The sequence below is a fragment of the Manis pentadactyla genome, chromosome 3 (genome assembly GCF_030020395.1).
Source record: "Manis pentadactyla isolate mManPen7 chromosome 3, mManPen7.hap1, whole genome shotgun sequence".
Classification (NCBI taxonomy): Eukaryota; Metazoa; Chordata; class Mammalia; order Pholidota; family Manidae; genus Manis; species Manis pentadactyla.
The window spans coordinates 166,861,927-166,889,481 of record NC_080021.1 but is presented as its reverse complement, the minus strand read 5'-3'; the positions used below and the strand labels follow the sequence as shown (position 1 = coordinate 166,889,481).

Sequence of the window (27,555 nt, the reverse complement as noted above, 5' to 3'; positions counted from 1 at the left end):
GGGCGGCTGTGCGCCGGGCTGGGTTTCCAGTCAGCTCCTGGGAGCGTGGCTGCTCCCTCTGGTACCGCTGCAGGTGCGCACGGGCCTCTCCCGTGCCTCTCTGGTGCCGCTGCCGCTGGCACGCGCGGGTTGCTCCCGGGCCACTTGATCACCGCCGCCACAGGCTCACACGGACGACCTCTCCCGGGCCCCTCTGGCATTGCTGCCACCAGTGCGTGTGGGTCTCTCTCCCTGGCTGCTCGTTTGCCACCATGGCAGGCTCGCACGAGCTGCTCCCAGTCCCCTGCGGCCCTGCTGCCCCCGGCACGTGCTGCCACTCTCCCACTACTGGGCCAGTGTGTTGGGGTCTGCGCCAGTTGAGGGAACAACTGGCACGCTGCTTAGTGCCATGAGGGGCTTCAGAGCTGCTCTGCCGCCCAGGGGGTTACGGTGCCTAAAGTTCCCCAGGATTCTCAGCTGCTGGCTAAGTGTGCCGGGATGACTTTGTCCAGCTGTAGTGTCCCTATGCCTTTAAGACTTGCAAAAAAGCACTCGCTTTTCTTTTGTCTCAGGGGCACCAGTTGCAGGGACCTGTCCGCAAGTTTTGCTTTTCTTTTTGTCTAATATCTAGCACCCGGTGCACCTTGTGTCTGTGGAGTTCTAGAGCTGGTTGTTTAGCAGTCCTGGGCTTTCACCCCCTCCCTGCTCCCACTCCTTTCTTCCTGCCAGGTTCTGGGGTCGGGGGGCATTTGTGTCCTCCCTGGCCGCAGCTTGTATCTTATCCCCCTCGTGTGATGTTGAGTTCTCGCAGATGTAGGTGTATCCTGACTGTTGTACTGTATCCACTGGTGTCTCTTTTAGGAGTAGTTGTATTTACTGTATTTCCATAAATATATATGTTTTTGGGAGGTGATTTCCACTGAACTACTCACGCCACCATCTTGGCTCCACCCTCATTAGTATTTTGAAGAGAATATAATGTTCATAAATGTCATGAAATGCTAAGATAGTAATACAAATTACTATATATGAAATAATTTTGATTAAGTGACCCTTATATTTAAACAAAGATGTGTAACCGTTGCACATTTTGCCATTTCCTTTTCTCTGTCAGGCTGAACCAAGTATTACTATTTCTGGTGCAGCTGTAGACCTCAGTTCCTTTAAAAATGTGCAACATCTGGAGCTTCCCAAGGTAAATCTGCTTTGAATTGGAATGAAATAATGTGAGTACCTTTGCACCAGTGTTATTGTGCATTGTTTCTTGAAAGTGTGGTCTCCAGACTAGTAATATCAGTACTTCCTGGGATTTTGTTAGAAATGCAAATGTTTGGGCCCACCCAGACCTACTGAGTGAGAAACTTGGGGAGTGGGCCCACAGTTTGTGTTTAGTAAGCCTGCTCCATGATTCCAGTGCACACCAGAGCTCCAGAACTACTTTTCTAATTGATAATTTAGCAAGGACCCAGCTTTTCCTGCCTTGTAATTACCCCAGGTATGACATTTAGCATCTCCTTTGCATCATTTACCAAGGACCTGGGATGGAGGAAATAAAAAGAATAGAGAAACAAAAGTACAGTCTTTGTCCTTCATAAAAGTGAAAGCTCAAATAACCAGAAGTTTTACTGATAGGTATCTGTGAGGTATTTGCTTCTGAAAAGATTTGAAACTTAGGTTCAAATGACTACTTTCAGAAGGTAGTTTGCTGAACAGAAACCTTTAAATGCTGTCAGGTGCTGCAGGCTCACACTGGAAGGTGGGTGGATGGTAGATGAATAGGAGTGAAGCAGGAAGAGCATTGATATGCTACTTGAGAAGAGGAAGGAATGAGGTGGGCCTGGGGGAGTATGTACTGGAAATGCTGGTGGCAGAAAGAAGAGGTATGGTCTATGTACTGCTCTCAGGCTGTGAGGCAGTGCAACAGGATGCTAAAGAGCTTGGGCTCCAGAGTCCATCTGTTTGTCTGCATTGAATTCTTGCTTCATCAGGTACATACGGGACACATTGTGTGATCTTCCTTTGCCTCAGTTCTCTTATCTGTGAATTCGAGATTATAGTATTGCCTTGAACATAGGGAATTGTAAACATTGTGTGGTTTATAAAGTGATTGGCAGAACGCCTGGTAAATGGTCAGACTTTGTCAAGCATTTAGGGGAAAAAATAGTGTGATGCTGTAGATTTGGTTCCTTTTTTAAAATAGATACCCCTGTACAAAAATGGATTGCCCTAGTCCTGTCATACATGTTTAAGAGAAGTCCTTATTGTGGGCAATTTGTGCTGCAGGTAAAGGGAAAAGAACAGAAATCTATTAAAAACCTTCGCCTTTACTACCAAGAAATCCATACACTTCAAGAGTCCATCATTCTATTTCCATTTGAGGGAGATAATACATTACTTTTTCCCCTGCTGACTTCAGAGTTGAGTTTCCTTTTGCTCCTAAATCCTGAAGTGTTAGTTTATAGTATCTAACCATGCAATCAGTCCCATATAATTTGTTAATTATGAAACATAATTTGTTATAATGAATGATTTTTTTTTCAAATCTCAGGTAATACTATCTTTCAAAAAGCTCCAAATTAGATTTTTTTGACCTTTCATGGCACTGATTTAATTTATGTACCTAGGGTACAGTACATCCTAAAATACAATGAGTGCCTAGGAAATGTTGGGGGAATGGCCTTGTTAAACAGATGAATAAAGATCAGGACACTGCTGAGTTGAGCTTCTGGACTTAAAGCCAGGCCTCCTGGGTTGGAGCCCTCACTTTGTCTTGTACAGGCTATTGGCTGGGACCCTGAGCAGGTTTCTTAATCCCTACATAGTTTCTCCTCTCCCATATTCAGACACTAATAGTGCTTACCTCATACAGTTGTAGTGAGGATTAAATATATATACTTTGGGAATTATACTTGTGTTTAGAGTCCAGTACCTGGCACATATATACATTAGTATTAACTGTTGTTTTTATTATTATTGTAATTATTAGGAAAGAATAAGCTGGCAAAGAGATGTCTGATTGCTTCATGGCACTGATTTTCTCTGATACTTTCTTTTCCTGCATTAAGCTAACTGGTTAAGATGTTTCATAGATGTTTACATTATCCTGATCACTTACTCACAATGTCTCAAAGATTTCCATTTTCAAAGAAATGAATTCAGTATCTTTGAGAAGTCCTTTTCACATTCTGAGTGATGTCTGAAAAGTCATGTAATCCCATTGGTCCCTACCTTTTTTTTTTCAATAAATATGGCTGCCTGTATCAGGGATTTATTCGTTGTGATTGTTTAAGTTAATGAACAAGTTTTCTTCATCCAGCAACATAAAAGCTTATCTCTGCCTTTAGCCTACTGCTGATTTATTCAACAGGTGTCTATTATGTTCACTTTCCCTTCTGAATTAGTTGCTATAGAGGAATCTAAGAACTTGAAAAACTTGCTTTTATTGTCTATGGAAAACTTCCATTTATGTGTAGATTTCAAACAAATCTAAATCTCAGGTAACTGAAATGTATTTGTTGATGAAATCCAAAATGACTATGGGGTAATATTAAAAAAAACTTTAAAAATCAGATGGCAGCAAAGAGGCAGTCAATCAGAAATTTAAATGTGGGCTTTTGGAGCCACTTAACTTATTTAGCCTCAGTTTCCTTGTCTGTAAGATTGGGAAATTAATAATATCTTCATATTTGAGATATTTTTGTAAGGATTAAAGAGTTTGTATAAAGCACTTAGTACAGTGCAAGGTATTACTATCATTAATTTTTTTAACTGTGAGGTTCTGAATGCTCCACAGAATGTCCTTGAAAACATCCTTTGAGGGAGTCATTGCTAAAAATGAGTTATTCAATGACACATCATACTATATGCCTGTACACTGTGAACCCCATTATTAGTCAACTCTGGGAACAAAACTCAAGAAAGCAAAGAAGGGAAAATTAACTAGCCTTTCAACAACCATACCTCATCTGAAATCCTTTGTTATTTATACTATCCTGTATTTTTTAAAATTATGATTATTAGAAAATATAATGGTGAATTCACATGTGTGCATTAGGTCATTTACTTCTCAGCATCCTAGGAGATTGCTAATATTTTTCCAATTTTTAACAGTCCCTATACCTTAAAATTGTAGAGCTAGAACTTAAACTCTGGTCTTCTACTTCCAAGTCCCCTTTTCCATTCAATACATATATATATATACATATATATATATGTATGTATGTATGTATGTATTTTTGTAGTATTTTAAGTAGGATCAGGGAATATTATACATACAAGTATGTAGTTTATTGTTCCTTTTAGCCCTTTGCCTGTTGCTAATAACAAAAACTTACTCTACCAGGCTTAACCAAAGAAGATGATTTATGGGCCCAGCTAACTGGTCAGCAGACTTCAAGGACAGCTGATCATGGGGCCCAGTAATGTCAGTGAAGGCAATTTCTCTCCCTCTCCCCTGCACAGCCATCCAGTATGAGCTCTGTCTCAAGGCTGGTGGTCTTCATAGTTTTAGAATGGCTGTCAACCATATTTGGGTCATGTGCTGCTACTTTCACATACAGTTGGGAATTGGGGATTGAGTGGCTGTCCCAAAATTCTGAATAGAAACCCTGAGATTCATCCTGATTGTACCAGTCCAGCCTAAGCTAGGGACTGTGGCCATGGGAGTAGATTTACACAATTGATTTAAGTCATTCTAACTCATTCTTGGAGCTACTTATCCATTGCCACATAGCAAATTACCACAAAACTTAGCAACTTAAAATAATTGACATTTGTTATCTCACAGTTTCTTTGGGTCAGGAATTTGGAAGCAGTTTAACTATGTGATCTCATCATAATCTTGTGCAGCTGCCAACAGACTGCCAGCTAGCTTCAGTCATCTAAAGGCTTGACTGGTGCTGGAGGATCCACATGCATGATGGTTTAATCAAATGGCAATTGGAAGGAAGCCTTATTTCCTCTCTTTGGGACTGTTTGAGTGTCCTCATGGCATGGCAGCTAAGCTGACTTCCCTCAGAGCATGTGATTAAAGAGAAAGAGCAAGGAAGAAACCCTAATGTCTTTTTTCCCCCCCAAATATGAAATTGCACACCATCATTTCTGCTTTATATTATTTGTTATAATCAGGTCATCAAGTTCATTGTACACTCAAGATCTCCTTCTTGATTGGAGGACTATTAAAGAGTTTGTGAACATATGTTTAAACTACCATCCAAAACATAGGCAGAGAAAGGGAGTGAGAGTGAGTAAGAGAGAAAGAGAGAGTGTGTGTGGTGTTTGAGGTAGCAGTGGGACAGGGAGCTGGGGATTCTAATGCAAATCTACGAGTTGTACAAACAGTTGAGATGAGAGTGGGTATTAGGTAAACAACCAGCAAATACCCACTGTACTAGTAAAGTACTTTTGTGACTACAGTAAAGTGAATGGATAATAATAGAATCAAATTGCAGAACTGAGTACATAAAATTATTCCAGATAGAGAGCACTGCTTATTCAAACAAATATTTCTTTGTGGTAATGGGAAAGACTGTTGGTTTTGACAATCCCAAATAGAAGATAACTAAATTATTTACATTTGACATTGGCATTGGGATTATGTCAATTTGATAGCATGTTGACCTTCATTCATTAAGCCTAAGTCTTTGGCCAATACATTGGGTTTAGGGTTTCAAAATTCTGGCAAGTTTGGACAATTTATCCAAAGTAATTGGATTATGTCCTCTGGAGTATATCCTATAGTAGAAGGAATGTATGTTCAATAACAATACTTTTGTATAGGGCATCCAGCTTTCAAGCCCTTTCTTATTACACTTGGTCCTCAAAGCAACCTTGTGCTTGGGCAAGTATTATTCATTTTTTTTTTTTAGATAAGAAAATTGTGGTTTAGAGTTGTTAAGTGACATATCTAGATCTCTACATCTAGGCAAAAATAAGTTAGAACTGAGCTCTGCCTACCCTAAAAGCATAGATTTCTCCGTCTCATACACAGGACTGATTACCTGGAGAGAGAGTGGTGGTAGAGAGATGCCCAGTGAAGAGTCCTGAAAGTCGTCAGGCATCAGTAATCTATGTTAGAACCTTTAAAATGATGGTGAAGCCTCCCTCAGTGTCATGGTCATGATCCTACATGTCCAGTGGTAGGCTTTGCTCTCATGAACATTTCAGAGAAACTATTACAAGACTCCCTTTTCTCTCTTTTGCTTTACATTTCCCTGGATGGAAACTGAAATGAAACTTTGATAGCTCTAACTAAAATGACAATGTCCAAAACTCATTTTAATTTTATTCATGTAAACACTAAAAAAGAATAAACACCAGTATTATTGAACATTTGGTTTTGATAAAAGAAAATGGAGAAAATACAGACAAAAAAGTTCAGCTCGCTAGCACTGGTGGATTTTCACAGGTCTTTGGGCTCAGAGTTAGTATTTTCATTCTGTACCAGATCAAAACACAAGTCCAGTCCCAGAAAGGACAGAGCTGCAGCAGTAACTGCAGTCTGCTAAAGGAGGAAGGGTGGCAAAGAGATATGAAGAGGCTAGTCTAATTATTTCTAAGCTGTAAGTCAAAGAGAAGAAATAGGAGGATACTTCCTTTGGTTTTGAATGACTTGTTCAGCCAGCTAGTTACCAAAAACTAAATTCATAAACATTGATGTTCATTGAATTATTGAATGCATCTTTGTTCTCTGCATATTTTGCTAAATTTACTGGAGATGTGTTACTGAAAAAATATATGCTAAAGATACAAGAGATAGTAGACATATGGTAGGTGTGAAAATACTTGTATATATTTGGCAGAGGAGAATTTATTCCAATTTTAAAAAATGCAAAGTTTGCTTAAGAAAAGAGATTTCTAGTAGTGGACTTTAGAAGTTTTAATTGCTTTTCTAGCTGTTGGGTATAAGGTGATATTCAGAAATTATGGCCACATACCTTTCCATTTGGATAAATTTAATTTTTTACAAGTTTTCTGAGTGTTCTGGTTTTTATTTCTCTAGGATCAAGGGGGTTTGGGCATTGCTATCAGTGAAGAAGATACTCTCGGCGGAGTCATCATAAAGAGTCTAACAGAGCATGGGGTGGCAGCCATGGTGAGACTTCCCCTTTCTCACTGTCATAAAGTGATGGGAAAGGGGATTACATCTGCAAAGTCACCCCAAATCTTCCATATTTCCATTCAGGATGGCCGGCTCAAAGTTGGAGATCAGATCTTGGCTATTGATGATGAAGTTGTTGTCGGCTGTCCTGTTGAAAAGGTACTTTTCTAAAATAAAGCAAAAGATACTATGAACCACTCTTTGACATGGCTAAAACTTTTTTGGTGAGTGGGGGTGCTCAGGCACTAGAGCTAAATATCTATGTTAGATATCCCTGAAGAAGATAAGAGATTATTGAAAATTCTTCAATTTTTGCTGTTTTTCATTTAACGTCATATTAAGGTATTTCCTTTTGCTTGGTAAATTCAGTATTTAATGGGCATTTTTGATAAATATGATTCCCATTTTCCCTTAGGAAAACTTGAAATTTCTAAACAAAGGTCAATTTAGTGTTAAGATCAAAGGAATGTTTTTATGAATGCTTGCTCCCATAAATATCCGTTTGTATGTTGCTTTTTTTAAGCACTCCACTGTTGTTGTTTTTTTTTAAGACTCCACTGTTAAATGTATAACTTCTATTGGGGTTAAACACTTATTTGTACCTGAAGTTCCCTTCTCCTCAAAAGTGACCATAATATTTACTGTAAGTCTCATTTGAGGCCTTTCATATCTATGTGCTAGAAAAAAAAAGCTGTATTTCTCTTGAGATTTGGCATGCAAATGTTTCCATTTCTACATTGGCCAGCAAGAAGCTGAAATCATTTTTTTTAACTGAGTTTTAATAAATGTGTAAGTTGGATCCTTTAATCCATATGGCTATGTTCTAATTTTCCATTGGGCTTGATTCTTCTACAGGGTTTTCCTTATCTTTCTTTCAACATAAGTTTCCATTTTATTTAGAAGTGTTTGTGTAAGCTGCTTCAGATTTTCTATAGAATGGGAAAGAGGGTTAAAGTACCCGATGTATCACGATCCAGAGAAATGGACAAGATTAATTAGAAATGTTAAAATCAAAGCTCTATATTTCTATAAGGAAAAATATGGGCAGAACTAGACTTATAGTAGAAATTAACTGTGGCTTTAATCAAGGTCAGACGATTGGAGAAACTAGAAGGAAACTACAATATTTATTGACCCCTCAATTACTGAGGAGGAAAAAAATTACCTCTGATTCTTCTCACAACCATAGATAGTTTGATTCCAACTATTTATTTTTATGTCTACTAATTTGCCTTTGAATTTTGTTTCCCCTCCACACTGACACCCTGCCAGTTTATTAGCCTTTTGAAAACAGCAAAGACGACAGTGAAGCTTACCATTCGTGCTGAAAATCCAGATTGCCAGGCTGTTGCTTCAGCAGCTGGTGCAGCCAATGAAGAAAAAAAGAATAGCTCCCAGTCTCCCATGGTTCCACCATCTGGCTCCCCGGAACCAGAGCCCATCCGAAGTAAGACCTGGTTTCATGCAAGTCCTACGTGACATATGACATACTCAGACACAGCAGCGGGTCTCTGCTTGGGAGCCACCTGCCTATATGTAGCTCACTGTTTGAAAGGACATAGTCAGGCAGTTGTTTGGTGAAATGATGTTATAAAGGGAGAAAGAACGCTAGAATAATAGTTATCCGTGTGCTGTACAATAAGTAGCCATAGGGTCTTAGGAAACCCATCCACCCATACTGAGCCTCAGCTTCCTCATCTCCAAAACAAGAGAGAGGTACTCTGTTCACCAAGGAACTTCTGCTAAGGGTGCCTATAAGTCCAGATGACTTACTAATGAAGTAGAAACATCATTTTGTACATTCCTTTTTTTTACTGAGCAAGTAATTTAACTTTTACAAGCCTTGGTGTTCTAATCTGAAAAATGAATATAGTGCCTCATAGGTGGAATTAACAGCACCTGGCACTATAAGAATAAAAAATGCTAGTCATTCCACAGTTTATGTAGTTTTGATCTGAGTTCTGTTGTTTGGGTATAAATAGCATATCTTATCAAAGAAGAAGAAATGGTTATGTGTGGACCATGGGATAACACTCATGCCAGTCTAGCACATTGAGGCAAATTATTCCTTTGAGTTACTTTTTGAGAAAAATTACACTGGTGTTTAATAAAACAATGAATTTCAAACTTTGCAGCATTTTCTTTTAAAAGTACTTAAGTACATTGGATTTTTGTGCAATTAGAGAAAAATCATCTCTTTTGGCCTCCAAACTGAAATATTCAGTCTTACGACAGGATTTTAGGGAAACAGCAGTTTAAAGCATTTGCAGTATAGTTGACAAACAAGGCTTAAAGTAATACATATCTGATGAAAGTAATCCGTTATTTAGAAAGACTGATTATTTCACTGAAGTGTTAAAATTTTTAGGGATTTTTTTCTCATTTTTCAATTTTATGTTAATCCCTAAATAGCATTGTCTATAAAAATATGAAATGTTAAATGAAAACATAACGTAAAAGAAAATAGCTTACACCTGCTCTTACCATTTTAGGAACAAGAAAATAGTCTGTCTCTGATTTCCTAAAAAGAGAGAATCTTGTCTAAAACTATTCTACTTGTGTCCCAGATTTACCAAAACATGCTATTTGCTATATGCTCTTTGGTATATTATAAAACATATGATATGAAGGCTATCATAAAATAATAATGCAGTAAAATTATATTCTCCTTGTTTTGTCATTACTTGTTATTATCTGTTCAACTCTGAGCATATCTGCACCAGGATTTACTCTATAAGCTTATGCAACATCAGGTGGAACACACTGGAAAGAAACTTAGTGGGTCTCACTTTATGTTCTGTAAACTCAGATATTAAATCCAGTTGCATATATGCTCAGAACTGATTACATAAGAAGAGATGGTCTAGAAATGCAAAAGGAAAACCAAACCCACAACATATAAAAATCCCCGAAAGGCAGGTACTATGACCGGAATCACTGATGTATTTTGTGTTTTGAGGTCTTCTCTGGATGTATTTCTACAATACTGCCACATATCTCATTTCTGAGTTTTTTACAAATCGTAATTTCATAAGAAGTCTGTTCGGTTCCAGTGAAATGTAGAATTTCAAAGTGAAACTGGAAGTTCATTTCAACTGTATTCATTCCTTTGTACATATTATCTATAGCAATTTAAAAAATACAGAGACATAATGCATGAAGTGATTCTGTGCCCACTACCTGAAATTAACAACGATGATTTCATCATTTTTAAATGTTTTTTATGATAACCAAAAGATTAAGATAAATTTGAGGTCGTCTTTGTCCCCAATCTTGGGCCCTTTCCCTGCTCTATTCCCCAAAGGCAACTAGTAAGGTGAGTTTGACATATATGCTTTCTTTATCAACTTGTATTTCTGTTTCGATTCATTTTTAACATACTTTTAGGTACAAGCAGGTCATCAACACCAGCAATCTTTGCTTCTGATCCTGCAACCTGCCCCATTATCCCAGGCTGTGAAACAACAATAGAGATTTCCAAAGGGCGAACAGGGCTGGGCCTGAGCATCGTTGGAGGGTCTGACACACTGCTGGTGAGGACACAGGCAGCCCCTTCAGGGAGTCCTTAGAGAGTTATCAGGGAGATTTCCACCAGTTTTATTAAATGAAATATAAAAGCTTAGAAAAATGCATTGTTCATGGTTATTTTAATTTGTAGGGCAGCTGTTCAATTGGGTACTGGGATTTTTGTTATAAGTAAGCCAATACTGACTCAGTAAGATACTGTTACACTTGTGATTGTGACCTTTAGGTTCAAAATGTTTTTATCAGTTCATTAGTCTTCCCATATGTTAATTTCCTTTTTACTGACTGGGTATGGTTGGAATAAACCCATATTGAGAAGAGTCTGAAAAATTAGATTATTTGTAAACAAACTTTTCTAAATGTCAAAAATGCTTTTAAGATCTAATCATTTCATTTGAGGATAGAAAAGGTAATGTATATCTTACATATATATGTATATGATCTAAATATTTTATAACTTTTTTCTTTAAACTTCCCTATCATTAGAAAAACACATAAATTGCTTTGAACCTTTGGGCAAAAATAGTGTTGTTATATTCTTCTTTGAATTTTGATATGTGACTCTTATGGATCCAGTGAATATATAACCCTTAACACTGTCTGTTAAAGGTGTAGTGTGTTTTGACTCCCATTTCTGCTCACCACGCTAGGGAGAATGGGATAAAGGGTGAGTATGTTTTGTTTGGGCTCCTAGGGTGCCATTATTATCCATGAAGTTTATGAAGAAGGAGCAGCATGTAAAGATGGAAGACTCTGGGCTGGAGATCAGATTTTAGAGGTAGAGAATGCTGTGTGTTTGACCTTTACAATTAACAAAGAAGAGACTACTCTGAGGAGAGTGGCTGGTCTGCCTCCCTCCCTTTTCTTTCTTCCTTCCTCCCTCCATTCCTTCCTCTCTCTTTTCCTCCCTTCACTCTACCCCCTCCCCCCTTTCTTCACTTTGCGTAATCATTTAACTTATCTGGCTCATCACAGTTAGTGTCCTGTTTCTGTACAGGTAAATGGAATTGACTTGAGAAAGGCCACACACGATGAAGCGATAAATGTCCTAAGACAGACACCACAAAGAGTGCGCCTGGTGCTCTACAGAGATGAGGCCCCCTACAAAGAGGAGGATGTGTATGACACCCTCACCATTGAGCTACAGAAGAAGCCCGGAAAAGGCCTGGGATTAAGTATTGTTGGTAAAAGGTATGACTGAAAAGGTAAAACCTAATGACCTTTTGGAAATGATTGAATTTAAATTCTTTTAGTGAATCCCAGCACCAGTAGAATCTCTCTCCACCAGTGTTCTGTAAGTAGCTATTGTCAGCCCTCACAGTGTTGGAGCATCAGAAGACACTAGCGTTCAGCTTTTTAAGTCTTTGTTTTGGGGGATCTTGAAGGTACTAGACAAAAAGCCATTTGGTATTGTTTGAGTACCTGCTGTGTGCAAGGAAATGCATTAGATTCTAGGGAACAAAGTTAAATAAACATTGTTCGTGACCTCACAAAACTCAGTTTGGTAAATGAGAATAAATATATTTTTGCAACAAAGGAATGTGTTGATTAAGTGACAGAAATGTTTTGTAGGGAAGCTATGGAAACAAAAGAGAAAGGGCCCAAGTGACCCTATTTAAGCGAAGAAGATTAGAAAAATTTTCAAAAAAGAGATGTCTCAGCTGAGGCTAACAGTGATAACTGAGAGTTGATCTATTAAAGGGGAGTGGAGGATATTCTAGGAAGAAGGATCAGCTTGAATGAGAAAATGTCATGAGAAGGTAACAGAAAGCATAAGGAGACCAGGGTGGTAAATTGGTGAATATGCATAAATCCAGTCCCTAATTTATTTAAATATGTTAGTTACGTAGTATTAGCAAATATATAATCCATTGAGTTCCAGCATCTTTATTCTAAAGATGGGAAAGCAGAGGATCAGATGGTGAAGTGGCTCAATTGAAGTCATGACCTTGGCAAGAGTAAGCGACACAATTCAACTTTCACTAAACATTTCTACTTAAAGTTATCTTTGTATGTCAATGAGTTTTGTATGTCAACGAGTTGTTGGATTATTTATAGTTTTGTGAATGAAAGGAAGAATGGAATGAGATTAGTTTGTTCCATTCTTTTGTTCATTTTGTATAAAAGATATCACAACAGTGAGCTACATTTTGGGTAACAAATGGTTTTATTTTGAGATATTGTTTTCATTAATGTTAATACTCTGGATGATAATAGCAACATATTTATGTAGCCACAGGTCAATAGTCATTCAAAGATTCATTATGGTGAAGAAAGAATAGTAACTTTAGCACCTGAGGCCTGACTCTTAAGTCCCATTTTTGCCATTAGTAGCTCTGTGACCCATAAAATCAGAATAATAGTAGCCACTTGGACTCAGAGTATATAATTGTTGAAAAATAAATGTGCTTATGAAAAATCTGTTCAACATATGAAGTACTATAACACATAATAACACATAAGCTATTATTATCACAAAAAATAATTCTAATGTTGCCCCAGAATTGCTGAAAACAATAAAGCTTTGAAACATAAAAATAGAAGTAGAATTTTCTGTTAACAAATGTCAGCTATTCATTAAGGACACATTGCATTACCGTTGGCAAAAAATAATAACACTGAAATTCAAATTTCTATTTGCAGAAATGATAGTGGAGTATTTGTGTCAGATGTTGTCAAAGGAGGGATTGCAGATGCCGATGGAAGGCTGATGCAGGGAGACCAGATACTGGTGGTGAATGGGGAGGATGTCCGGAATGCCACCCAGGAAGCTGTTGCCGCTCTGCTAAAGGTAAGAATCAAATGCCAAAAATAATTGTGTGTGATAGTATAGGAAAGAGGACTTAACATTGGGCTGCCATAGTCCAGTAAGTACTGAATTCTTTACTTTAAATGTTATCTCAAGACATATTTATAAGTAAGATGCCATGTTTTAGTGACATTTCTAAAAAAAATATATAATTAGCTATTTATAACCTACTTAGCAGTAGTAAGAATCATGAACTGGGTATCTGTGGTCTTAGTAAAACTTTTATCTGAAGGTGAATATTGTTTGGATCTTTTCTTGAGGAAAAAAGAATTCAACCACAAAAGAGAAACCAAGAAAGTCTTAACCTCAGTTCCCCATATTTATATTTGGATTTATTCTTATCACCTCTGGCATGAGTGAAGACTCCCATCCCTAACACAGGTGCTATCTATGAAAAATGACTTGGAAAAATGCTTAATGTGGTAGATAGAGGAAGCAAGTTGTGCGCCTGTGGTGTGTATGGAGACCATGTGTTCTGGTCTGTACTGTCTCATCCCCTTCCTTACCCCCTTTCTGGGTACATAAGATTGGATGTACTTATATTTCCCCAGAGATTAAGAGTGTAGGAGAAAGATTTTATCCTTTAAGAACCTTAAAGGGGAATGTTTGGTCCAAATCTTATTCTGACTCTAAACTATTGAACTCTTTCAAGTTTGACATTTAAAATTGAGGTTGAATAGAGTAAATTAAGAAATGAAGGTAATTGAATGCAGATTCACAAGGCAGTGACATCACTGGCAGTTATTTCAACAGCTGTAAGGTCCCCATACCTAGGTATCATTCTAGGCTAAAGTACATTTTACAGTATGAAATCTCCTTCCTCCAAAGAAAACTCTCCATGAACAATCATTTTCTGAGTGGAATGCAGAGCCTGTCTCATTTTAAAAATAAATTGTAAAGTATAGAATAATTACTTCCAAATACAAACTCTTGGGATTCTAGGTATATTTCCTGTCAGGGAATGTTTCAGATTCTAGAGGGAATTTGTGTTCCTACAGATAAATGAGGCAACACTTATCTCATTGTTTTCCATTACTTGTGTTTTTATGATCCAAAGAATTATAGTTCATCACTGACTAGAAAACAGTTGCCATCAGTACCCTTGTCATCAGCATGTGTTGAATAGCATGAACCGTAGTGACAGTTCCCAGCAGCAGCAGAGATATCAGAGGTCTCAGATGCTGGTGGGGGCCTCTTCAGTGGCTGGGCTTCATGGAGGGATGTTCAAGAGAGCCTATTTATTAACCTCTGATTTGGATGGGATCTAGCATATGAACATTTAGCTGTTAGTAAATCACACTTAAAAATCCATCGTTTCTTAACAGTTATCAATTAGCAAAAAATTGAGAATTCTTTAAGGAAGAGTGTCTTCATTTTGGAAATAAATTATAAGTGGTTGTTAGCTCTATAAGGTAGATCTGTCTCAGAGAGACAGAAGCATTCATAAAACAACATAAATTCAAAACCAGTTAAACCATTTAAGAAACCATCTTGGCAATATATGAAAGCCTTAAATATTTGTGTAACTTTGCTATTCATAGCTGTTGCTGCTTCTCATTATTGGTTTGACTCAGTAATTCTTCATTTAAAAATCTGGTATAAATAATCCTCAGTATACAAAAAGCTTAACACACAAGGTTCATTGCAGTGTTATTTGTAATGGAAAAAGTGGAAGCAATACAGTTGACATATCTATATAAAGTTTGGTAAATAAGGAAAGATGCATGGCAAAAATGTATCTACTTAAAATGATGTTCATGATAACTATATTAACATGGAAAAAATATTGGCAAAAAGTAAGATGAAATTGTATTTATACTGTAGAAGCAACCATGTAAAATAAAATCTTGTTTTTTAACAGTAATTATTGGAATTAATGGAATTCATTTTTCATTTTATTTTCAAAATTTTCTTCTGAGCATTAATTGATTTTATAATGGAAAAATTAACTTAAAAATTTTGTGATAAATACCCTTAAAGTTTGAAAGAGATATGTTACAGGTAGATGAAAGAGTTATAACTTACACTATGAATAATTAATGTATGGAATTTGTTAAACTCTGCAGTTATGTAAGCTGGAAATAATAAAATAGGTTCAAGAAAGACTTGATAAATTCCTGTGCCCCACTGTGCCCCCCAAAAAAGAACAAAGAATGGACATTGCAGGTCAAGTTTTGACTTTTCAAAATTTGATTTATGATCAATATGCTTAAAAATAACATATCCCTTGGTACCTTATCAGAAGCAGCATGATAATATCAGTACCCAATATTTATATAAATACTACGTTGCACTAGGTGTGACACATAAGCATTGTATGTGGATTCTTAATCACAACAACCTATAATGGTCTTAGTTTTAAAAAAAAGCAGAATAGACAATCCAAAGTAGACATCCATTGATGCCACAGAACTAGTAAATCACACAGTATGGATTTAAACCATTGTGTTAAAATAGTTAAATAGTTCAAAAGCCCAGGATCTCAAACACCTCATTGTGCTGCTCCACATTAGACTAGACAGTATTTCTTGCATGTGTATGATTTATTCATAGAGCACCACAGAGACATTGTCTTCAGTTCTTGTTTTGTGTTTATAGCAACATGGCTTACAATAGTATAATAGATCTATTCAGGTACAGTGTGGCAATGGAGAGCTTAGCCAATTGTCTGAGTACCTCTGCTATTAAGGGCAAAACAAGTTGTTGTGGTAGTGGTTATTTTATTGCTTTTGTTTTGATTCTTAAACCCTGAGGTATTCAGTACATTTGGCCTCTGTAGATGAGTATGTTCTATGAGATGATTTCTCAGTTCCTCTTTGTCTTAGCACAGACAATCTCCATGTAGTTGTCCATGTAAAACATACATTTAGTGATTTAGTGGTGCTGTGGCTTGTAATTGCGTTTAATGTTCTAGAAAAGCTTCTTTCCACAAAAGATTGGAGGTATTCTTGCCTATGGAAATTCCAAAAGGAAGATTCTTTTTCAAAAAGAGTAAAATGTATTCCTAAAGATGATTGCAGCATTTTATTGAACATATCCATAAAACAACCACTCCCTCAGTGTTCCCTAGGCACAGTAACCTTGGAAGTTGGAAGAATCAAAGCCTGTCCCTTCCATTCAGAGAGGAGACCTTCTCAAAGCAGCCAGGTGGGTAGCTGTGGGTTTCATCAGGGTGATGCAGTCCACATGCAAAGGGAACTCAGAGATGGCCCTGACTGGGTCTGTGCAGGGTGGTGTACAAGGGCCTGGACTCTGACAATTTACCAGAGTACCAATGTGCAGAGTCTGAGATGGGGAAGAGCAGGAGATGAGAGTGGGCAGGTAAGCAAGGTATAGCTCTTGAGTAGGTTGTAAGTCATTCTAAGGAATGTAATTTGAGGCATTCTTTCCTGATGTGATTCTTTTTCTATAATCTCAAAAGTTAACCAGTTAATGTGTGTAAAGCCTACCAAGATAATATATATATTTAAGTATTTTATAACAGTTATCAATCAGTATTCAACTGAAAAAAATGCCATGTGGATGAGCTGTATAAGTTTATTACCATGTATAAATAATGGTGCTACATAGCTCAAACCTCTTGGCAAGCCCCTCTCTCCAGTCTTGTCTTCTAATAACAGAAACCCATTTTCATCAACCTGTCCTTAAAGACCCCTTACTCACCCCTTAAAGACAACCAGTACTTTCCTGTTGACCGGCTAATTTTACAGTTTTGTTTAAGCCCCAATCTATGTACAACGTCAGTGTAACTTTAGAGAGGATTAGTTTCAATAAGATAAAGAAAATCCGCTAAAATTTTAGATAGGTTGGAACCAGTTTCATCTGGTCTTTTTGCTTCAATTTATTTGTCACTAGGCAAATTCTTCCTTAAAAAGAAAAAAATCAAACTGTTTAAATTGCTCTTCAAATTATCAAATGCCTCTGTTGCCTAGCAAGTACTTGTTTCTAGATGCATTGAAATAATTCTGAAATAAGTGGTATACAGGGGTTATTAATCCAAAACTTTCTAAAATAACTGTTGTGTATTTGCAGATGAGTGAAGGCAGCTTGTCATCATTTACTTTTCCACTTTGTGGATCCAGTACATCTGAGTCACTGGAAAGTAGCTCAAAGAAGAATGCATGTAAGATTGGGTTGATATTTTAAGCATTGGAATTTCGGTCACCAACACTGACTTTTTTTCCCCCTTTTTAATTTACTTCTGAGCTCCGCTGTGCTCACATCATTCCATATTGTATTATAGGTACGAAAAGGTATGTCAGCAGAAATTCTGATCCACAGGAAGCTGTGTTTTGGCAGCTTTCCCGTTTGATGTTTTCCCTACAAGACATACTAAACATAAGAATCAGACTTGTGTAATTTTTTTCTTATGAAGCAGATTGGTAGACATGATTTTTATTTCCTTTCTCTGTTTAATGTAACAACGATAAATTAGAGGATGCCATTAAGTGAAGGCTTCTTTTTCCATCAAGATGGCAAAAATTTGGTTGAGAAAAGTAATACTGTCCTCCTGTGTTTTAATTACATGAAATCATGATGCAGAGGGTTTTTTGGCTTGGAGCACTGGTTGAAAGTTGTTCAAATTGAAGAAACTAGCCATATGGCAGTCTCTGTTTATAATGTGACTAATATTCTAGAAATTTAGGCACTTAAGTCCATGGATTCTTTTTAATGCATGCATGACTTTATTCCTGTCAGCTGTGCACATGTGTCTTTCTCTCCAAAGCACATTCTGTCCTTGACTCATTCAAAATGGATTATGCAGTTATATAATCAATGCTTAAAATAAGAAATGGGATGCTGTGTACATTTTCCTAACAGAGAAATAAAGAGTTCCTATGTGAGACACTTTTAAGCATGGGTACTAGCAACTTCAGACAACCCCCTTTCCTGAAAAACCTTAAGGTATCTCATTTAGTCCCATCCAGCTTCAGGCTTAGATTCAAATGTAAATGAATATAAAAAGTGCTAAATAACTGTTTTTATCTTCTTCACCTTTATAGTGGCATCTGAAATACAAGGATTAAGAACAGTTGAAATAAAAAAGGTAACTTGGTGGCAATAAAACAGTATGAACTCTGTTGACTGCAGGAAAATATGTATTTTCCTATTAGTTGGCTGTCTTACTGTTTTACAGTACCATCTGAAAAATAATGTTTTATGCACAGTGGAAAGAGCATAATGTAGTCCTTGCTGAATTCCCTGGTCATGCTGTCTTGTGTGAAAAACCATTGTTGGTGTATTCTGTATTACCAAAAATGGCATCAACCCAGCCCAACACAAAATAATGCCCAATCTCCCATTTCTCATGCTGATAAGTAAGCCTTTGATGATAAGTAAGCCTTTGCCTTCAACAGATATGTCTTATTCTCCAGAAACATATTCCCCTGAGAACCGTGTACAAGAGAGAAAATGAAAGCAGCTACAGTGTTTTGAGCCTTTACTATGTGTTGAACACTCTTGTAGACACTTCATGTTATACTGTTTCATTTAATATTCACTGCAGCCCTTTGTGAGAGGCTCTGTAACCTCTATTTTGTCCATGAGGAGCTAGTGATTCATTAAGAGGAGTGGGCTTGTTCAGATCCCAGTGTTGTCAGTGTGGGTTCCTAGCTTTAAACACAAGTCTCTCTGATTCCAAAATTTGTGGCCCTTTGACTTTATCAGTCTATTCAACTTTCCATTCAGCCCTACAATATGATTTTTATTTAGTGTGTTTTTGATTTCTTTTTCTTTCTGAACAGATGCTTATTTTCCTAAATGAAACTAAGGACCTGTGTCAAATGAAGTAATGCAGTTTCCTTGAACTTCCATTTTCCACTCTCACACCTAGAAGATTAGAGTTAACTATAGAATATTGTGCCAGAGAAACCAAAGGTCAACTTAAAAATATCACATTGACCAAAACGTGCACTCTCTTCATGGCAGGGGCCTGCTGACTCATTGGGAATCAGCATTGCTGGAGGAGTGGGCAGCCCACTTGGAGATGTCCCTATTTTTATTGCAATGATGCACCCACATGGCGTCGCTGCGCAGACGCAGAAACTCAGAGTAAGTGTTTCTAATAGTCCTGATAGCCCTAGCAAATCTGGCTGAAGTTTTTATAAACTCTTTGAACCTGGTCACCTGTTGCAGGCAGTTTTAAATGTCTGTGTGTGCTTTTGAATCAGCTAATCCAGCCATAGCAAGTCTTGCTCTGAGTAAAAGATGAAGAAAATCAAAAGGAGAATTTGCTGATATATGTAAATTTGCAAGTAAATAAAATGGGAAGATTTACCATTGCTTCTCAATATTTTTTTGCCTGTATGAAACTGGAAGTTGAAAGGAAACAAAGTGTTTTCAGAACGCTAGTATGAAGTGAAATTTCCCCTTACACATTTAATTGGTTTAAACACCAATGTAACATTATTGAAAACTATCATTTGTTACATTTGATTGTCATTTTTGCAGAAGTTTAATATCAGTGTGATTTATAATGTAAAAATATACAAAACTTGCTTCAAAGTTGAGGGGTTATCCAAATGTAGAGGGATATGTTGGAATGTATGCTAATTGTCCAGTTCTGAAATCATGTGAATATTCCATTAAAGTCTCTATAAAATAAAATATGGTCTTGTATGTCAAAAAGGGTCTCAAAACATAACCACCTCTTACTTTAAATAGTCTCTGAATTGGGACTGGCTCAGTCTCCTTTGGTACCTAAATTTATGACTGACACTTAAAAATTGACTTTTACACATGGCACAGGGGTCAGAAAACTTTTCTGTGAGGAACAAATAGTGAATTTTTTAGGCTTTGTGTGACATATGGGTCTCTTGGAACTACTCAATTCTGCCCTGTAAAGGGAACTAAATAAGCTTGGCTGTATTCTAACCAAACTTAGTTAACCCAAACAAGCAGTGGGCCATTCTTGGCCCACCTCTGACTTCGAGTCATATCTAATGTGTATAATAATAAAATCCAGACAAATTCTGGTTTGCAGATACCAAATATTTTATTCTTTTAATAAGGAAGTAATGTCTTAACCCAGGAAAAATGAAGAGAAGGCAAGAGTGATTTTCCCTTCCCCCGAAGACTATACGCAGTCATTACATGCAGCTTCTTTTTATGATTGCTACTTTTTAGAATTTGTGGTTTCCTTAATAGCTTTCAGTTCCTAATAGCAGTATATGATGTAATGTGCAGTGGAAAGAAGGAAATGATTTTTCAGGTCTTCATGCCCACACTCCATGGCTGCTTTATTAGTTGCTATTTCCTTCTCACCTTTGCAGGTTGGGGATAGGATCGTCACTATCTGTGGCACATCCACGGAGGGAATGACCCACACCCAAGCAGTCAACTTACTGAAAAATGCCTCTGGCTCCATCGAAATACAGGTAAGATTTGTGTACCAGGCACCATTCAGATTATGAAAAGTATGAGGACACATGAGCTTTAAGGTTAGAGCAGTAAAATTGTTTAAATCTCTTGCTATTATTTTATTTAATATTTCCCTTGAATATAAATGATTATATTGAGAGTTCCAAGAAAGCACGTAAGGAACATATTCTGTCACATTCTATCCTGGGGAATTTAGTGTTTCATAGTTTGTATCTAAGGGAACAAAAATACAAAGTAAATGATTAATTGCTAGAATTTTAAATAGTGTGAGTGACTTGTATTCTAAAGATCTTAAAAGAATAATTGCATATGAAACCGTGTTTGGAAAGCATCAAAGAACTTTATAGCACTGAATTAGTAGAATATTTTTACTGTCAATGAAGAGTCCTCTGGACCTTGTGATACTTCTTTCTGTTTGGTCGTGCATTATTTCAACAGAAATGATTAAGTGGACAATAAAATACATGTTTTAATCCAAGTTCTCTTCTTGAGGAAAAATTACTAGTCATAGGAACATGTGTTTTTGTGTTTCTCCTATGCACAGGTGGTTGCTGGAGGAGATGTGAGTGTGGTCACAGGTCCTCAGCAGGAGCCTGCCAATCCTAGTCTTTCTTTCACTGGGCTGACATCAAGCAGTATTTTTCAGGATGACTTAGGGTGAGCTCATATATTTTGGTTTATGTGCTTCTACCGCCCACACAAAGGTGAAATAATAGGAGATGAAGTATAAATTACAAAAACCAAGTGTTTCTAAACTATTAAATAACTATAGCTTGGATTTAGTTTATCACAGACAGACAGACAGATAAGTGTGCTGCTACCCTTCCCACATTTTCAGCTCTTGAGTTTTTTGGGGGACATTTTATTTTAGTCTTGAAGTTAGTGCCCTGTGTGACATGGAACAAGTCAAATCTATCCTTTTTTTAAAAAAATTGCCTACATTGCCTACTCATTTAATAAATCATCCTTTTGATTTAAAACATTCCAACATTGCCTACTCATTTAATAAATCATCCTTTTGATTTAAAAAATCCAGTTGACCCAACACTTGATTACAAAAGAATTGGAGCATAGAGGAGGAGGAGGAACATGTTAGAATTTTTAGTAATTTGATGCAGCTTTTATATTGCTTGTAATCAATTTTTCTGAGCTGGGGAATAATGACATTTATGACTTATTCCATGATAGTCCTCTGTACTTGAGCCTTCTCATTTTCAATAAATTGGAAAAAGACTGAGCTTCTCTATTCATTGAGAAAATACCATGAATATGTTAGTTTAAGGGAATTGTAAATGAGTAATAGAATTAAGGTGTTAAGTAGTATTTTGTTAGATTATAAAAATTTAAAATAGTGAGCACTAATGTACTGACAATTTAAGCATCCCCAAAATACCCATAGCGTGCTCACTGTCAGTAACACAGAGAATTGTACCAGTTCTAGGTGGATGTCGGATAATCTGTAAGTTATAGATCCACAGATATTATATATATTATAAAATATAATATATATATATATATATATATATATAAATTTTTTTTTTTAATCTGAGAACTCTTTTTCCTTGCCTTACTGTAGACCTCCTCAGTGTAAGTCTATTACACTAGACCGAGGACCAGATGGCTTAGGCTTCAGTATAGTAGGCGGATATGGCAGCCCTCATGGAGACTTACCCATATATGTTAAAACAGTGTTTGCAAAGGTAAGCCTGCAAATTTTAACCACCCTCTTCTGCACTAAACATTCATTAATAGGGGTCAGCAGCTGGCTTATTAGTTTATGGCCTGAGGTAATGCCAAATGGTTAACAGTTGATCATTTTCTTTTGCAACTCCCTGCAGGAACAGGTCATTAAATATTTTTGTCCAATTTGAGGTTTTGTTATGTTTAAAGGAAAATAGGCTTTAACTGAAATTCTATGGGATCTCTTCACAATATACATAAAAATATTAATGAATTTTAGTTACAGCATCCTGAGATTTTTTTCCTGTGGAAACAAGTTCCATATGATTGAATGATTTTTGAAAATGGGACATTTTAAATATGTATGCTGTCAAATACTAGCATTTCTTTTTCCTTGCATTTTTTATTGTGAAATATAAAATATTCATAGAAAATACATAAAATATGTAGATCAATAGGACATTTATTTTGCAGTTTAATTTCATTGACTGAAATAGAAAAATAGCAACCAATAACTCTATATCTGTAATCATGCATTAATCGGGTCTATCTTAAAAATGTTAAAGAATAAGGTTATCACAACATTGGTGAAATTATTGAAATATTTAAACCCACATTATCATTGTTAATATGTTGTTCAGGCATTTTTTCTGGGGCTACAAAATTGGACATGATTTCCTGTAGGAAAAATACAGAATCTCAAGATTTTGCAGTGCAAAGGAGCAAAACTTATCTCAAACCTATTAAACGATTTGATAAAAGGATAAAATGACTTTTAGTGCTATAGTTCTTTGAAGTACCTACATATGGAGATTTTATTCCATTGTTTTCAAGAAAATTGTTTCTAACCTGGTTAAAGAGCTGTATCTGCAGCCGTCTAGCTATAGGCTTAATTTATGAGATTTTTTGAAGCCACTGGTATGTCCAAAAATAAAAACAGCATTTGACAGTGAGGAAGAGTCACTTTTCCTCAGCCTTGTAACAATTTATTTAAGGCATGCTAGTTAGAACGTATTTTAAGAATTTGATCATTATGGATTCCTCATTAACTCTTCCATTTTTTAATCTTATATTTAATTGCATAATTGCCTACACTAAGCATGCCTTAAGATGGGATTCTTTTTCAAACAGCAGTGTCTCTGTTTAATCTTAATCATTTAGGTCCCATAAAGAATATGAAGACTCTATCTGCCCTTGAGAAATAAATGAGCAGGCAGCTTAAAAAGCCTTTTCAAAGCCATGGAAATAATTAAAATTAGAGTTAGCAGGACTTATATCTTGTCCTGCCCATGTCAACTGCATTTGGCCTTTATGCATCTGGAAACTTTTGGATTGCATATTCCTCATGCCTCAGTCCTGTAAAACTGCTTTTGTTCCTGCCTAATCATTTGTCTTCTTCCTGTAGGTCTTATTCACAGGATAAAAAATCCTGGGTTCTATGAAATCATTCCTACTAGGCAAATTCCCAAATATTCTTTATTAATTTGAGTTTCCACCAACTGCTGTGTGGAACAGCCGAAAACCATCCAACTAACCTATTGACTGCTAAATTCTCTCTTAAATGGGAATCTCAAAGCCAGAATCATTTAGGAGAAAGCCTCCTTTGTGTATGTTCATCACTGCTTAATGACTGGAGTACCCATAGAGCCCTGAGAGCCGTGTTGTGTACACACAGAGCAATTTACGTTCTTTTTTAGATCTTTTTCTATTTTGTAGCTGTGAGGCAACATTTTTTGAGGAGTGAACAAGCCTGCTTTATAATTGCAGGGAGCAGCCTCGGAAGATGGGCGTCTAAAAAGGGGTGATCAGATCATTGCTGTCAATGGTCAGAGCCTGGAAGGGGTAACCCATGAAGAAGCCGTTGCTATCCTTAAGCAGACAAAAGGCACTGTCACTTTGATGGTTCTCTCCTGAATTTGCTGCCAGAATTGAGCCAACTCAACCTTCAACTGCATCCCACAGTCTAAGAGAATGGGACTGGCCTTGTGGACAATTTTTCCTGTGCTGTCTTCATCAGGCTCATCAAAACTGTAGGAGGAAAAATACCATTTAAGTTTGTTTTCCTCATATGGAAATGATTGTCTTCTTGGGAACCTAGAATCATTTTTCCTTTTCCCTTGCATTTTGTGAATGTAAACTCAAAGAGAAGGACTATTTGTATAGGTAAATCCAGTCTTTCTTTATGAAGATATCTGATGTTTTGTGGTCACATGGATAAAAATTATGTGCTAAATTGCTTAGTAGAAAAAAATAATACTTCTAAAGCTAAACTCGGAGAAATGGCTTCAGTAAATTAGATTGAAAGTGAAAATATAAAGAAGAAAATTTTGAGTTTCACGAAAATGCCTCATTTTGTCAGTCCATCTCTGCTACTCAATTCTAACTAAAAAAGAAAAGAAAAATTATTTTCTATTGAATATCTTAAAAAATACTTTCAGTATTAAAAGTTTTGGTTATTAAAAAAATCACCTCTCCCCACCTTTAATACACACATATATATTTTTCTCCTAAAATGGATTTCTAAGATTGAGTAAATAACAAATACATGAAGCACTGTCCCTAAGTTTGTGAAGAAAAAAAAACATTTAATACACATCTCAATGCTCATTTTCATTTTTGACCTTTATAAAATACTTTTATGTTACTGTAAGTAAAATGGTGACGTTATGCTGTATTGACTGTGGTTTCTCCAGAAGGTAGCTGTGCTAACCATGGAGGAACACAGAAGTCTCCCAGAGTCTTTAGTGCTGCTTTTAACTGATGCAGTACTAAAAATGTGTTAGCGTGCTGTGCAATTGGTTTTCAATTAGTATTAATCTTAATGACAGAGAAAAAAGCAATGTGTTAGTAATTATTTTGGTTGTGTGCCATTAGTAAATTGATACAAAAATTAAGGGGATTAACATAACTTCATTTCATTGCCTTATATTAACATCTTATAATACAATAGTTTAAGACTAAGGGAAACAGATGGAGCTGTTTATTGAGACAACTGGTGAGAAATTATCATGTGTTCCTTCCCATTTTAGAGCGTGAAACTCCTACATTAGAATATATAAAATCACTTTAAATATTATCTATATTTGTAACAGAAGTAGTGTACAGATATTTTATTACAGCACTTTTGTGTAAATGCAGAATTGAAGTGAATAAATAGGAAGTTCCATGGTGTACAAATAAAGAAGCAGGCGTATTTTTTGTTGTTGGTGGTTCTTTTTTACTGGGGAAAAGCTTTATTGTTCAAGATTTACAATTTGAAATTGGCTTTTATCATTTTTAACTGAAAATATTGTGTCCATAGTTACAGTTAGAGGAACTTTGGACAACATCATTATGAAAAGCTCATGTTTTTACATCCAGAATTTTTACTAAAGTTTTATTTACTCCTTGTGGGGCAGTGTAAGATGTACAACATTGTAGAAAGGAGAATAGACCCTCGTGGTTATCATTACTAGCTTGAATAGCATTCCTCCAAAATTCATGTTCACCAGGAACCTCGGAATGTGACCTTATTTGGATATAGCATCTTAGTGGTGTAATTAGTTAAGTTAAAATGAGGCCATGCTGGATGATGGAACTCCCTAAATCATTAAAAGAAGGCTCTGTAAAGAAACATACATAGGTGTAGAAGGCCTCTTGAAGATAGGGGCCAAAAAAGCCACCAGGAACACGGGCTACCAGAAGCTGGGAGGCAAGGAAGGATTTTTCCCTACATTCTTCAGAAGCTCGTGGGGCTGTTGACACCTTGATTCAGACTACTGGACTCCATATCTGTGAGAAAATAAATTTCTGTTAAAAGCCACCCAGTTTGTAATATTTTGTTATGGAAGCCCTGGGGGCAGTAATGCAGTATCATAAATATTTGTATATCCTTAGCTACTAACATTGTACCTAGCTAATAGGAGAAGCTCTGTACATGTTTATTGAGCATATGAGTGGTTAAATTTTAGGTCATGATTAATTTCATGGTTTTAAACTTGTTTTAGTTGGCTAGCTGCAGCCTTCATACTAAATGTGAAAAAAGAAACAGTTGGAATGTCACTGGAGGGACATAAAAACATGGGAAAATCTCCCCTCCTGAATTGTTATTAATTAACAAAGTCAAAGCAAATGAAAGAGAAGAGAGGGAGAAAAGGAAGGGGAGGGAGAGAAGAAAGGAGGAAGGATAGAAGGAAAAAATAGGAAAAATCTACAGAGTCATCAGCATTGGAGAGAAGTGACAAATGCTCATGTTTACTATATTACTGTTTTCTGGAAATAGGAGAGTTCTCTGTGGTGAAGGAAGAAAGTGAGTGAGGAGTCTGAAGACTTGAACGTTATAGTGTTAATACCACATACAATTCAAGACAGTGGATTGCCTATGATGGGTTCAATATAGTTGCTTGTGTGATTACATCATACTGGAGAATATCACATTATTTCTGGTGTTTTTAGTGACCCCTCCAAAAGGATGATGGTAATTGTTTAATTTCATCATGGAGTGATGTGGAGGCATGCGAGGAGGGATATGGTGTAGCAAGTCAGTAGAATCCACACATCAGAACAGTGATGGATTTGGAACCATAAAGAGATTAGAGTTCATGAAAGATTAAAAAAGGTGAGGTTTTGTTTGTTTTGTTTTTTAAGAATCTTGATAAGGCATAGTTGGTTAGATTTAATGAAGCAAAAGCAGTTCTTCCTCCTCTGAGATGTGCTGTACTGAGCTGCCTTAGATCTTGTCAGCTAGCTTGGGGTCTGAAAATGCCGTGCAGTGATTGAGAGCCTTTTGTCAGATCTCAGTCAGCACTAAGGGAAAAGTTGAAAGGATGCCTGCAGGAAGACATGAGTAAATAGCCTTTTTCTCTTGGTCTAGGTGTGGGAATGTCAAAACTATCATCACCTGCTTTCAGCAGCCTTGGTATGTTGTTTCATGTCAGTGACAAGTATTCTGGAATGCATTTGATTTGTGCAAAGATGTTCCTCAGCTTTGTCTACTAGGAATTAATGTTTAACTTCGCAAGACTTTTCTAAAGCAAGTTATTTAAAAAGCAGGGCTGGCCTCTGTTACTGCAAAAGGAAAAATATATATATTGGCAATAAAATT

At 36.6% G+C, this 27,555-nt stretch overlaps 1 protein-coding gene across 11 annotated transcripts in view; it reads left to right on the top strand.

The window, feature by feature from the left end:
- The window catches only part of MPDZ (multiple PDZ domain crumbs cell polarity complex component), a 157,972-nt gene extending 131,539 nt beyond the window's left edge, over window positions 1-26,433 (top strand). For 10 of the 11 annotated variants that reach the window (XM_036926642.2, XM_036926637.2, XM_036926638.2 and 7 more), the window contains 16 exons: window positions 1,094-1,174; window positions 6,980-7,072; window positions 7,163-7,237; window positions 8,351-8,525; window positions 10,466-10,611; window positions 11,298-11,381; window positions 11,601-11,794; window positions 13,247-13,394; window positions 16,473-16,559; window positions 17,445-17,535; window positions 18,416-18,459; window positions 19,341-19,463; window positions 20,684-20,788; window positions 21,337-21,449; window positions 22,369-22,492; window positions 24,240-26,433. In XM_036926642.2, the coding sequence (XP_036782537.2) occupies window positions 1,094-1,174; window positions 6,980-7,072; window positions 7,163-7,237; window positions 8,351-8,525; window positions 10,466-10,611; window positions 11,298-11,381; window positions 11,601-11,794; window positions 13,247-13,394; window positions 16,473-16,559; window positions 17,445-17,535; window positions 18,416-18,459; window positions 19,341-19,463; window positions 20,684-20,788; window positions 21,337-21,449; window positions 22,369-22,492; window positions 24,240-24,386 (1,830 nt within the window). In that variant the 3' untranslated portion in view covers window positions 24,387-26,433. The remainder of the gene's footprint in view (window positions 1-1,093; window positions 1,175-6,979; window positions 7,073-7,162; window positions 7,238-8,350; window positions 8,526-10,465; window positions 10,612-11,297; window positions 11,382-11,600; window positions 11,795-13,246; window positions 13,395-16,472; window positions 16,560-17,444; window positions 17,536-18,415; window positions 18,460-19,340; window positions 19,464-20,683; window positions 20,789-21,336; window positions 21,450-22,368; window positions 22,493-24,239) is intronic. The other variant, XM_036926643.2, reaches the window with a different exon arrangement.
- The last annotated feature ends 1,122 nt before the right edge of the window (window positions 26,434-27,555 follow it).